This window comes from Cornus florida, unplaced genomic scaffold (assembly GCF_030987335.1).
Source record: "Cornus florida cultivar Cherokee Brave unplaced genomic scaffold, ASM3098733v1 CherokeeBrave_3.0.0_Hap2_Chr03, whole genome shotgun sequence".
Taxonomy (NCBI): Eukaryota; Viridiplantae; Streptophyta; class Magnoliopsida; order Cornales; family Cornaceae; genus Cornus; species Cornus florida.
The window spans coordinates 26,909,045-26,924,029 of NW_026775573.1; the positions used below are offsets into that span (position 1 = coordinate 26,909,045).

At 34.1% G+C, this 14,985-nt stretch overlaps 1 protein-coding gene across 1 annotated transcript; it reads left to right on the top strand.

The window, feature by feature from the left end:
• Positions 1-11,077: 11,077 nt before the first annotated feature.
• On the top strand, positions 11,078-12,894 carry LOC132300038 (gallate 1-beta-glucosyltransferase-like). The gene has a single exon (XM_059796964.1). The coding sequence runs from the start codon at positions 11,171-11,173 to the stop codon at positions 12,656-12,658; it is 1,488 nt and encodes a 495-aa protein (XP_059652947.1). The 5' UTR covers positions 11,078-11,170; the 3' UTR covers positions 12,659-12,894.
• Positions 12,895-14,985: the final 2,091 nt, after the last annotated feature.

Sequence of the window (14,985 nt, forward strand, 5' to 3'; positions counted from 1 at the left end):
TGTTCTGTGATTATAGATCAATTCCGATTAACAAAATTATTAAAAGACATTTATATCCCTAATTAAAACAACAGAATTTTGACTGTTATCCACTTAAATGGATTACAAGAAATCTTAACAAGTAATTTGATTCATATATATATATATATATATTTTCAGGACGAAAAGTGTTAGGAGTTAAATTAGTAAAAGTAAATAGTCAAAACCTACGCCTCAAAATTATCTACCATCTGAGTGACAATTCAACCAAAAAATTTTTTTTTTTATTAATTTATCGGCACTAAACTTTTTCTTTCCTCGCAGCCATCACCACCCTCCTGTTCTCCATTTCCATTACCTCACTACCAACATTTGTGGCAATGGAAAACTACGTTAATTTATTTAAAAATAATATTCTAATAATATAGAATAAAACGTATCCACAATAATTACCAATCAAACATCTACAATCATAAATATAAATAATAAAGTAGAGTAACTAAAGTAAAGTTTGAGAGATGACACTAAAGTTTTTTGTATGTGGAAACCCTTATTGAAAGAAATCTGAATAATTAATCAAGATAAAAAACACGAAAACTTTTATCGTCTCAAACAATTCGATCCGTGATCATGAAGTAAAGTAAAATGAACTTAGCTCAGGCTCATACCCACTTTTGCAACTTCTGTACGTAATCCAGGGGATTTGTTTGCCACGAATCAAAGTTCAGGTTTTTTTTTTTTTGCATTTTACCCTTCTTTTTTACTCTGCATTTTCTTCAAAATATTTTGCATTCTTTTACTTCAAACAAACTATTTTTTTTTCCCCCTTCAAAGGCATATCATTTTTTTTTCTTCCTTTTCTGTGGTTTTTTTGAGCTTAAAATTTATTTTTGTAGCACTAATGTATAATGTATGTGCGCTAACCTTTTTCTCTCTTCTTTTTTATTTTTTTATTTTTTTCTTTCTATCGTTCTTCTTTAAAATTTACAATAATTTTATGAACTTAAATTCCATATTTTATGATACGGAATTTTTCTTTACTACAATTTATTATTATTATTTTTACTATTTTGAATCTTAATTACTACAATATTACTGTACTTCTATTTTGCAAGTTGCTGTCTTGCAATATTGTCAGTCAACATATTAGTTAATTTTTATTTTTTATTATTATTATTTTTTTTATCATGTTCAATAGCCTCCAAACTTATTTTTTATTTTATTTTTTTTTTGGGGGGGGGGGGGGGGGGGGGGGTTGTGTGTTCCTAACAAAAACTGTGCAGAGTAGGAGGGCTAGGTAATTTATCTCAACCAGCTAACGGAACGGAATCTATGAAAGATAAGAATAAGGGTTAATTTTGAATTCACAAAGTTGAAGAAAGATGATAGAGAATTTTAATATATTATTAATCTGTTTTCTAATACGAGTATTTAAATAAAAAAAATTAAAATATTAGGAAATCTTAAAAAAAAAAAAAAAAAAAAGCCCCTAGTAGTATAAGAAAATTAAAAATATAAAAGAAATACGAACCTAAAATTAAACTTTCTCTCAAAATTTAGAAAAAATAATATATATTCTCTATTTCTGACCTCATTAATTAAACTTTGTAGCGATAGACAAGGGAGTGTTTGTACGTTTCGAAAGTATGATCAAGTGAGTGGTGGTTATGAGGCCAAGACAAAGTGATGTCCCCACCAACGACTGTTATTTGTTCGCTAGTGATCCAACTCTTAAATACAGTCGTTTGTATGAGTCGTACACTTCAAACCATACGTATCTACCATGGATCATTAGGCTTCGTTTGGATACACAGAAGGGAAAAGAAAGGAAAGAATTATAAGAGAAAAGAAAAGAAAAGAAAGGAAATGATAGTTATAATTTATATTCATGTTTGGATAAATAGGAGAGAAAAGAAAAGAATTGGTAATATTGTTATTTGGATAGCACAATGGAGAGAAAAGAAGGGAAAGGATAATAATAAAATTACCATTTTACCCTTTTAGTATTTTTAACAGGGCAAAATCATTTTAGCCTCCCTAATTTGCCTCCATCGTTCTCACAGATCCTCTCTCTCTCTCCCCCCAACTGCATACAACAAAATCTACAGCAATCAGAAGATCAAAACCTATATCTATCAGTTTCCATCATCAGATTGTTCCAAAAATCAAAACCAAACTACATATATATATTTATATATATCGGCATATACATATATATATATCTCCATCTCTCTATTCTCTGTTTCATTCATGGATTTCTTCAAATCCATCTTATCAGACGATCTTGACCCTCTAGTGCTCGAAAAGCCCCAAAGTTTGGAGAACGAAAATCCATCTCGAGACAACAAAGAAGGAGAAGTCGATGACGACTCAGATCAGAGCTTCCCATCCCGTGATCAGAGCTTCCACACTACGTCGTCATCGACAGCCGGCTGATAACTTACAGAAATCGTAATTCATAAAGAGTTCAGGGCTTACCCATGTATGTGACTGAAGAAAAGCTACGAAGGCTACTTTGCTCTCTTCGAAACAAAGAAGGAGAAGTCGATGACGACGAAGTGTGGAAATCGACGACCGATATTTCAGCCGGTTGTCTCTCTCTGCAACTGCCAATTTGTAGAAGAAGCTTGTGCATATATGTATATATATATATATATATATATATATATATATATATATAAAGAAAGCAAATCATTTCAGCCTCCATTTGTCTCTCATTCTCAACTCTGAACTTGCCCTCTTTCTCTCTCTCTATGTAACTGCAAACTGAAACTACACGAGGCTAATTTTGTCTCTCTTTCACTTGCTTCCTTTCCCCTCAAATCTTCTCAAAGTTGAGGGGATTTGATGTCACTGTGCAGGAGGGATTTGGAGGGATAGCCTATCCCTCCAAATCCTTCCCATTCATTTCTTTTCTTCTCAATTCCCTCCACCCAAACACACTAAACTCTATCCTTCCCTTTCTTTTCTCTCCAAATCTCTCCAATTCCCTCAATCCAAATAAGGCCTTAGGGAATTAGCAACTAATTGCAGTTAGTCCTATCTGTCACTATTTTGGTTGGATTCTTCTCCATTCCGGTTGGATCTTATCATTAAAGTGATAACGTGATGGGCACATGACATATACTATAATTTAAGAATTAAATACAAAAAAACAACTTTGAATTATAGGGGTTTTGCAATTAACTCCCAAAATTACAAGAAACTCTCCTGAACTTTCAATTTGTTGTAATTTACCCACTCAAGCCATCGAAAAAGAAAAAAAGACATATTTAACCTTGTTAACTCTACATAGTTTCAATAAGTTTAAACTTAAGAGTATGATGTGGAGAATGACATGGATATTGTAATCTCATGGACCAATAATAATTTGCCAACTAACGTGGTCATCTCCTTTTGGCATCAAACAATTAAAAAAACCAGAAACTGGGAAAAAAAAAAAAAACACAGAAAAAAAAAGAAAGAAAGAAAAAAAAAAAAAAAAAAAAAGGAATAAATAACAATCCCAGAGAGAACCGAGTGAGGTTACAGAAAAACCCTTACTTTGTTCGAGATGGGTTACGTTTCAGAGATGCTGGGATGGGAAGTGATTAATTCAATAGTGCTTCAAACAGCAGCTAGAGGATTCAACCCGAGAGATGGCCTGAACTGACCCTTAAAGAAGATGACTTGCATACTCTCATCCAATCACAAATTCAATGTATAATTTTCAACCAATTGAAGAGTAAATTGGGTATCATTGATGCAAATATTGCAGGAATCAGTTTAGATATTGAGAGCAATTGAGAGGTATATAGTTGATTTGGAAAATTATTTAGGATTTTTCTGAAATTGGGTTAGGATTCTAAGGATTTGATGGTGCTGTTGTGGCGGCGATGACGGGCGTGGAGACTCGGCGGCGAGCTCGGCCGGTGGAATAGGCAGGTGGTACAGCGGCGATGACGAACCGACAGTGTAGAGAAGAATCCGGTGAGAAAGTGGGTTTCTGAGTCTCTGCTACAATGTGTATGCCATTGATCTTGTTAACTTTTTTTTTTTTTTTTTTTATCAGTCTCGCTCAAGAGTTGTGGTGTGGTGCATTTTTTTTTTTTTTTAATACCAAATTGGGGTTTCAAATACTCTGTTTTATTCAAACATGTTTCTGAATTTGTTGATCCATCTCTATATTAATGTGACCCACTGCCTCTTTCTTTTTCTAAGATGATGTTCCTCCAAAGCGATGATATTATTCTATGTTTGCAGAGTTCGTGATTTGTGACCCATCGCCTCTGTTTTTTTTCTAAGATGATGTTCATCCAAAGTGATGATGCTATTCTATGTTTGCAGAGTTCATGATTTGGGAAAATTTGGTTAAAACCATGTTTGGCTTTGTTGGTGAATGGGATATTGGGGTCTTAACCCTTGGAAATTAATGGCACTTGTGTCCTTTCATGCTTCCAGGGGCAGTATTGTTTTTTTTAAAAATTCACCCAAATTTAATGGCCATTTCTCACTGGACATTGGCCGGATGGGGTGATCTGTAACTTTTTTGCATAGTTCAGAGGGTTAGTTGTATTTTTTGTAGTTCGAAAGGTTAGTTGCAAGTTTTTTCAAAGTTCAGGGGGTTTTTGCACTTTACCCTAATTTTAATGACTATAATACTTTTGTGAGCATAAAAAGGCACTAATGTCCCTTATTGTATTGGTCAAACGCAAACACTTTTTAAACACCCCTAAACACACCCTTATGTCCATATATATATACACATATATAGATATATTCACATGTGGAATATTCTTTTTGTGTGTGTATTTATAACTTGTGTGTTTGTGTAAATTACAAATCAATAGAAGATTTTTAAGAGGAAGCGTAGGAGAAGAAACAGTAGAAGATAAGGTTGTTTTGTTGTTGCAAGAAATTATCATCTGTCACATTCATCAAGTAATTATGTAAATTTGTCTTTTAATGTTTTCGACCAAATCAATTGCCGAAATGCAACAAATCAATAGTTTAGAAGTTTTTTTTTTTTTTAGTTCAAGGAGTTTGTTACGACATGCCAATAGTTCAGGAGTTTTTATTGTAATTTATCCCTTTTTTTATTTATCATTACCTGAGAAAATCTCAATAAGGGTAACTTTAAATGAATAATTTTTTTAAAAAACTATTAACTCATATAATAATAAATAAAAAAAAATTGATAAACTTTTCAAATTTAGATGCAAGAAAAGGATAATCATGTCCTTAGTCATAATTACATCAAATAACACAAAAATAACAAATAAGTACATAATATTTCAAAGATATATGAAACCTAATAATCATGCACGTGTTCATAACTTAGGCCAAGCGGATTGAACTATCCTCGCTCAAAACTGATTCGGTCCAAACTGTTATAGACTTAGGATTCAGTATCACTTATAAATTGATCCTATCACACTACGTTGAAGATGAAACAATACACATGCAAAAACAATGTGATATATACAACATATTACACCTAACTACAACAACCTCACATCTTTGTTGCATTTTCTATTATTTTGTATTGAAATTTGTTCATTAATATATTTAAAGTGGTGGACATATTACTGTGCTTCGAGGTTCTAAATGTTCATTTTGCGTAACTTTTCTCAACCAGTCAATGTTTGGTTATGACTTTTCGGCTCAAAAGAAAGCCCTATATTTGATGTTGGTTGAATGACGGATAGTTAAGATAAGATAATGATGTTCGGTAAAAGTGAACTCTATCTTTCTTTACAAAAATAAAATAAAAAATAAAATTAACCTACCAACTCTATCAATCACGTCTCTTTAAGGGTTTAACGGTTGGTGTAATACTATTCTAGGGGTATTTTAGTGACAGGTTCTATAAAACCTGGACGATTTTACTTGGTCAAATATATAACAACTGACTCTTATGTTTCTTTTATTATCGTATTTTTGAACAAATTCCTGAATTACAAGTCTAAAGATTTTTATGTTGATGATATTAATATTGATAATAGTAACGATACCCATCAGATATGAAACTGAAGTTACTAATTACGGATATGATGTCGGAAATAAACTGATTTTATATCATCTTTCAATTCGAATTAGCAAAAGCAATGTCTCCTTGCATAATATGGATCCCAAATTATAGTAAATGTGTCTAAAATGGGGATAATATTGAAATTTAAACATATTTCCATCACTTGACATTAATTTCCCTCCTTGACCAACTTTGATTGTTAATGGAGAAAAGAAACTATTACCAAGTTTCATTTTAAGTGAAAATGGGTATAATTTTTGAAGTCCTAGGAAGGGTATGTGTAAATTTTGAGGAGCCTTATTGAAATTCACTTGTTAGTGTAATTTATCCTAGTGATTATCAATAAGATAGAATTGGACTTTGTGGACTCTGATATTGTGTTTAGTTCAAACACAAAACACAAGAAATAAATCAAATACACACACAACAAAAATACACAGATTTTATTTGGTTCATCAAAAATCAGGGTTACGTCCAAGGGTTGCAGGAATTTTCACTATGATGACAAAAAAAAACAACAGCAAAAACAGAGAGTTCAGAATGAATACATACCCTCGCAGAGTTGGGGCTTGGTGTACAGTACCTACCAAGCTCCACACTACCCATTAACTTAAATATCACTCCTTTGTTCAATATTAGATGTTCTCTTTAAAATTTTTGACTCATTATCGTATTTTATTTTTGAATTATATAAGGTCAATTAATTATATTCCTTTTATATACTTATATTATATATTATATATATCCCATATTAGATGTTTCCTTCCAATACTTTAACTAAAAAAGATTATTTGTCAAATTTTTTAAAATTGACAACTAATATAAAATTATATTCTCGTACATTCTGGACAAAAAGAAAGTGCATGGGTCTGTAACTATAGAAGAATTGGACATGTATGTAACAACTTTTATCAACCCAACTTGGAAAAATATTAAATAGTACTGTATGAGTTACTGAACCTCCCTTCTAGCTATTGACTATATATATTAATTTGTGTTGTATTTCTTGGACTCATGGTTGTACCGGCCTGGAATATGATTTTATTTTTATTCTTAGCCTGAAACATGATTGCTTTAGACAATGATACTCGTCATAACTTAAACTGCTAAGATAATAATAAAAATGTTTCAGCATTAATCATTCACTAATCTTATTATAATTAGGATTCACTGTAAGAACTAAATGTCGCCATCCAACGCCCTTTTTTTTATTTCTTTTTTTAATTTCTGCTTTTAAAAACTTGGATTCTCTCAGGTACAATGAAAAGTTAATAGATTGGAAAGTATTCCCTCTCCTTTTAAAGTAAAAATAAAAGTTACACAATATTCTGACTGAATAATAATAACTGAGATGCCTCATGAAGAACTCTAAATTTTTTTCCTCCAACCCTCCTGGGTAGAAACACTTGCTAACAAGTGAACTTATTGTAAGCATGTGACTACATGAGGCATCCGATATTCCAATCATTTTTTAGGTCAATCAGTCAACTAATGAATGATTGTTTCATTGAATATTAAATGGTCCATTATTTTTTGATGATATATGTGAAATGAAACCTTAATTGACTGCTAAGGAGGAAATGAACTGGTAGATGGGACGGATGGTTAAATCAAAGTAATTATGGGTTCATCTTTTGTTTTCAGGTAAGTTAATTGTTGCATCAACCACCTAACATTTTGTTGTCCATTAATCAGATATATGTATAATCCCACCCATCCTACACATGCAAGTACTTGTACAATTATTCATAAAATTGACATAACATGTAATTGTAGACATTCATGTCACAAAATTTTATATAGAATGAATCAATTACCTTACAATCCCATCAAGTCTCATTTGATTTTATATGTAGAATATCAATGGAGTAGTCCAACCAAATTTATAGGTTTATTACTTTAAAATTATATGAAAATAAGTGGATCCACAGTCTAATAAATAAATTCATTTCAATCCATGCATTATTTTTTATTTATTTTTATAATTATTATTTGATGTGTGCCATGAAAAAATTATCATGACTATCGAGTATCATCTTCTAGACCACAAGTATATTGATCATGGAGCAACATATATAGTGTAGTAGCTACAGATCGAAATAAGACATATTAAAGAAAATAACCCATGTTTGTATTCTAGTATCGCTTTCAATGGCTGCATAAAATTTTTGGTTTAACAAGGGGCTTTAATCTAGTCCATGCAAATTATTGGTAGGAAACAAAGAACTAGACATGTTTTACTTGATGAACATTGCAAAATACAATGTTAAAAATAAGACAAGTAATGTGCATGCACATGGATTTCGAATAAAATCAAGCTTGTGATGGATCAAATAAAACATGTTCGCAATCTAAATGTGTAACAATCCTCACTCTAGTCAGTCATAACATTGTTCGCTTTTAATTTTTTTGGACCAGAAACTTTTTAGGAGGTCACCCATTTTGGTATTACTCCAAGTTAAGCACGCTTAATTCCGGAATTCTGGTAGGTTCACAATTATCACAACATTTTATATCATAAAAGGGTGTTATATATGCCACCTGCACATGCTCACGCCCACAAGGTCACCATAATCACCCCTCTTGAAGGGTGTTGAATCTACATATAGCACTTGCCCAATCCACACCCAAGCGATATGGGATTGTGCATTTGTAGCTCGCCCTGTGTGGTAGCCTACTGGTGCGACTTACACGCCCTCACACACACTTGCCCACAAGGTTGCCACAATCACTCCCTTTAGGCCCCAACGTCCCCGTTGGCCACACTTTCGGCTGGGTTAGACTCTGATACCATTTATAACAACTCTTACCCTATTCAGACACAATACTGTCCGCTTTTGGCTTTCCTGAACCAGAGACTTCCCAAGAGTCACCCATCCTGGTACTACTCCAAGTTAAACAGGCTTAACTTCGAAGTTCTGGTGAGCTCACGGTCATCACGGCTTTAAAATGTATTGTGTTATAGAAGGATGTTGAATCTATAATAATACATACTTACGCCACTTATATCCAGGTAATGTGGGATTGTGCACCTATAACTCACCCAATATGGTAGCCTACTGATATCACCTGCACATACTCACACACATCCGCCCATAAGGTTGCCACAAAGTAACTGGAACTTTTTGGTGGATTTATGGAGGGAAGGGAAAGGAAGGGGAAACAAAAGAAAAGGGCAACTTGAAAACAGACCTCCTAGGTATACTTTTTAATGTTTTAAATGAAATTAATTGAAATTCTTTTGAGGTGATTGTGAATAAGAAAAAATAAAGGGAAATTACATGTAAAATCAGATGTTCCTTTAGAATTTAAGATTTTAGTTATTAGAAAAAAAAAAAAAAAAATGGAAAAGGCCATACAATCAAATTGGTGGACTTTTTTTTTTTTTTTTTTTATTTTTTATTTTTTTATTCTTTATCCATGGAATGTGATTGACTTGGATCCGAGAGGTGAGAAGGAAGACCCATAATTTAAAATGGCTAATCTCACACGCCAATGGTTGAATGTGATTGACTTGGATTCGAGAGGTGGGCGAAAATTATAATTCAAAACGGTTAATCTCTCACACGCATGGTGAACCATGGGATTGACTTGGATTCGAGAGGTGAGGGGAAAAAGACAGTTCAAAATGGTTAATCTCATGCTCGCCTTCATTATTCTTTTGGGGATTTTCACTATCCATTTTATAAGGTAGAAAAGATACACTATGTCACAATAATTTTGTATTTAAAAAATTAATGATAAATGTAGATAATTATTAATATTGGTGGTGAGATATATTAGGAGTAAACCTATCCTTATTTAATCCATGCACATACTTGCACCATAACTTCCTTCCTTTGTGTAACATGTCTAAATTTAGATCATTACATTTAAGTGGCAAAGTTTGACACGATCCGTCAAGACGTTACGAGTTGAGTTGATTTGGGTTAACTTTAAATGAGTTCAGATTGTAAAGAGGTTGACACGATTAACCTGTTTAATTAATCGTGTCGTGTTTGGGTTGAAGGGTTCAACCTGTGTAACCCATTTATACTCGTTTAATTATACATGTCATAAATAAATTTCTACTTAATTAAGTTCTTAATAACTTTCTAAACTTGTATCTTATAATTTATTCTTTTGTAGATTAGAGATTATTTAGTAATTTGATTAGATTGAAATTTATGTTTTTATAGTATTTATTATTTGATCGAGTATTATTAATAATTTAAATAATATAATGTTTCGTTTTATTAAATAAGTCATTAAATGGGTTACACGTGTAACATGTTTAATAAATAAGTCGGGTTATTGTTGAGGTTCCTCACACAATTATTAAAATAAAATATCCTTAAATCAACATGATACTATTATGACTCGCGGTCACGAATCACCAGTATCACTTTTTTTACATTGCTTAAATGAGCAATTACTGCTGGTACATTACAGCTAACATATTTGATGTATACATCAAAGAGAAAGTTACAATTTACAATATATTATTCGTGGTATGCTGATAAAAACGACAAGTTCTACAATAAACATAAAAACTCTTAATTCGGTTGATACATAAAAAATGAGAATTTGTATGTATGTTCATTGGCGCCGAACATATAAAAAACAACCATTTTTATTTAATTATTTATTTCTTGATAAATGACTTGGCATAAGTCAATCATGAAGAGTTTTCGTGTTAAATTACTCACCAAATGATTTATCCGAATAAATTTTAAATTTTACGTGTTTTTGTTCACCTCATCTACTTAAATAATTTTTAAAAAATAATTATTTAATAAGTGATAATAAGTATAACCAATCACGTCAAATTCGGTGTTAATTCAGAGAATCTTTTTTGATTCTCTTGTCCTTATTATAAATTACAGTAGCTCTTACGTATCACTACCGAATCAGAAGACATAATCAAGATGATATAGAATTCGTGTGACTAGAATATTATTCTACTTGTTTCATACATATCAAGTTTGCTTTGGTCTCGCAAACCAAACTGTCAAGCACACAAATGTTAGCTAGCTAACAGTCAGTCATTCCACTTTGAAAACTTGAATATTAGAAGCATTCATCAATGCTAGTATAAATTGCATTCTCTTCCTCATTTCCCTCCATCCAATCCACACCACCTCTATCTCTCTCACACACACAACACACTTTCTCTCACTTGAGAAGTTCATTAATTAAACAATGGGTTCTGAAGCTGTTGTTCATGTCTTCCTTGTGTCCTTCCCAGGCCAAGGACATGTCAACCCTCTACTAAGGCTAGGCAAGCGTCTAGCTTCAAAAGGTCTCTATGTCACCTTCTCCACACCCGAAAGCATCGGCAAGGCGATGCGAAAAGCCAGCAACTGCACCGCTGAGCCCACTCCGGTGGGCGACGGATGGATCCGATTCGAGTTCTTCGAAGATGGATGGGACGAGGACGAGCCCCGACGCCAAGACCTTGACCAGTACTTGCCACAACTCGAGCTTGTTGGCAAAGAATTGCTTCCCAAGATGCTCAAGAAACACGCAGATGAGGACCGCCCGGTCTCCTGCCTCATCAACAACCCTTTCATTCCATGGGTTTCCGACGTTGCCGAGAGCCTTAACATCCCTAGTGCCATGCTTTGGGTCCAATCCTGTGCTTGTTTCTCAACTTACTACCATTACTATCATGGGTTAGTCCCATTTCCAAGCGAGAGTGAGCCTTTCATTGATGTCCAATTGCCATGCATGCCTCTCTTGAAGCATGATGAAGTGGCTAGCTTCTTGTACCCTACCACTCCTTACCCTTTCTTGAGAAGGGCAATTTTGGGACAGTACAAAAACTTGTCAAAACCATTTTGCATATTGATGGACACTTTCCAAGAGCTAGAGCCTGAGGTGATTGAATTCATGTCTAAAATCAGCCCTATCAAGCCAGTGGGGCCTTTGTTCAAGAACCCTAAAGCACCAAACTCCGCCGTCAAGGGCGACTTCATGAAGGCGGACGACTGCATGGAGTGGCTTGACTCGAGGCCGGCCTCCTCCGTGGTGTATATTTCTTTTGGTAGTGTTGTTTACTTGAAGCAAGAGCAAGTTGATGAGATTGCATATGGGCTTCTGAACTCGGATGTGTCGTTTTTGTGGGTCATGAAGCCACCCCACAAGGATGCTGGTCTAGAATTGCTTGTTTTGCCGGAGGGGTTCTTGGAGAAGTGTGGGGATAGGGGTAAGGTGGTGCAATGGAGTCCACAAGAGGCGGTTTTGTCTCATCCCTCGACCGCGTGTTTCGTGACTCACTGCGGTTGGAACTCGTCGATGGAGGCTCTATCGCTCGGGATGCCGGTGGTGGCGTTCCCGCAATGGGGTGACCAAGTGACTGATGCTGTGTATTTGGTGGATGTGTTCAAAGTAGGGATCAGAATGTGTAGGGGTGAGGCTGAGGACAGGATAATTCCGAGGGATGAGATTGTGCAGTGTCTAAAAGAGGCGACTAGTGGACCGAAGGCCGAGGAGATGAAGCAGAACGCCTTGAAGTGGAAGAAGGCGGCAGAGGAGACGGTGGCGGAGGGTGGCTCATCCGACCGGAATATGCAAGCCTTTGTGGACGAGGTTAGGAGGAGAAGTTTAGGTATTACGTTGAAGTCAACCACAGCTACTCCTAGCGTCGAAGTTGTGGGCAATGCGTTGGCTATTGAAGCATCGGTCTGAGACGTGCGGATAGACACGTGAGCAGTATCTATTGGTCCTTATTTAGTGTGGAATAACGGAAATACCCTTTATAGGGGCATTTACATTTTCGTTTTTTTCTTTTTTTTCTTTTTTTTTTTTTTTTGCTTTTATTGGGTCTGCTACATAAGTGTGCCCTTTGGGCACTATGTGTGTTTTTTTGCTTTGATTAATTTTGTACAATGTTTGTAATTCTTATCCTAATTTTGTTCTCCTAATTATTATCTCCATTATGTGTTATTATTTCTACGCACAGGTTAAAAAAGCACTAACATTAACTAAAAAGTTTAATTAAAAAAATTGTCGCCTCTTTCCAAAATCAGATATTATATATGTACAATTGCATTTAAGAATGTCTAATTTGTACAAGCAAAACTACAACTCATGCAGTAAATATTGTTTGGTTAAGTTGTTTTAAAAACAATTTTTAAATACTCGAAAAGCAAAAACTATTTTTGAGTAAATTATAAAAATAGTTTCCTAAAATCGGGATATATATATATATATATATATAATCCATTTTAATAAATAAGACAAAGGTCTATTTCAAGGGATAGGGACCAATGGGTACAACCGAGCAAATACGAGGACTCAAGGAGGAATGAATAGTATTTTTTAATTTTTTTAACCAGATTGTCATGTCATTAGAATAAAACAATATGGACCATGAAATTGAAAAGGCCAGTTTCAGCAGCATGTATGGTCATTATTGTTTGTCAGGAAAAAAAAAAAAAAAACTTAAAAACCTAACATTTTTATTAATTTAATCAAGTATTAGACGTTTTATTTTTCATTATATGTATATTAATTTCATTTTGTAATGCATAGTATTTAGCCCACACGAAAAAAAAAAACCTATATTTTAAGTCAAAAGGGAAGTTTTTAACTTTAATCAACTCTAAGAATTTATCTAACTGTTAGTGATACAGATATAATTGCTTATTATATTAATGGATATTAATACATTACTACTAAAAATTTCATTGTTTAATTTTAATTTTATTAAATAGTATAATAGTTAAGCGTTGGTGGTTCAAAAAATTGCTAACAAGGAGAAGGAATGAGTTATTATTAACTAAAAATATTTTAAATTGAAATAACATAACCTTAAGTTACAAGAGGAGTTGTGAAGCATCCATTTTAAAATTATAGAATCGAATGAATTTTAAAAAATAATATAATTGACGACTTCTTATACATGTCGTGATGTGATAATTAATAGTGGACATAAAAAATTGATATTGAGGTTCAAAAATGATATAATTGAATCTGAGTTCTTTGATTCTCAGTGGCTAGGAAGAACAGGGTGGTATTATTGATATTGAGGGTGTGGTATACTATCTGGTCTTTAGACAAAATTGACCGTCTGCTAAAGGACGATGAGGTGGTATCACATGACTCATTATTTAGGTGCCAACGACCCAAGTTGATTAAGGTACCAAAAGGTACCAGGACTGTTGGGTAATTTTGTTTATTTCATTTATTTTCAATTGTATTGGTCGGCAGTGGCAAATGAGTCATATGAGTGGAACAACTGGTTCAAAATTAACAAGGGAAAGTACAACCTTGTCTTTCTCAATCGTAGGATATTTTTTTAAGGAGCTTATTACATAGGAGGCTTAAAATTTGTCGTGTTTTACTTACTTTCGTTTTTATTTGTGAGATAACAATGACTTTTCCTATCATAACATCAGGATGAATAGGTTAATTGTTATATTGAAATTATATTTTTGTCCTTATTATATATGCACACACGCTACAAACTCAATGGAATTTGAAAAGACAAAAAGACCCAAAATCTATCCTTCAGCCTCAACAGAAGCCACTGCCTGTAACAAATAACACAAGCAATCGCCGTCGGAATCAATGGAGCTAACAGTTGGTTCGTCTTGCTTGGAGCTCGCCGATATGAACTTGGCGCTGTCGACGCTTGGAGCTCGCCGTGTGTGAGCTTGGTTAGCCGAAATTAAGCATGTATAGAAAGATATAGAAAATACAGGGAGAGGTTTAAACTGGCCGTGTTCCATGTACTGAACGTCAAATATCAAAGACGTTCCCAACGAAAATCCCCAGTATTCATTCATCAGTTCAGTGACCAAACATAGCGGGGCACTCTCATCCTCACAGTCCTCATTGCCGGAGCAATGAAGAACCCACCGGCGATGATGGAACTAACCAGCGTCAAATGAATCCGGTGAAAGGATGTAAACCAGAAGGATGACGGCAAGCACGACCAGTTACGGCGACGGACAATGACGATGGGCAAGGATGAACGGCTGACGGCACCGTCTTCATCAACGGCGGGCATT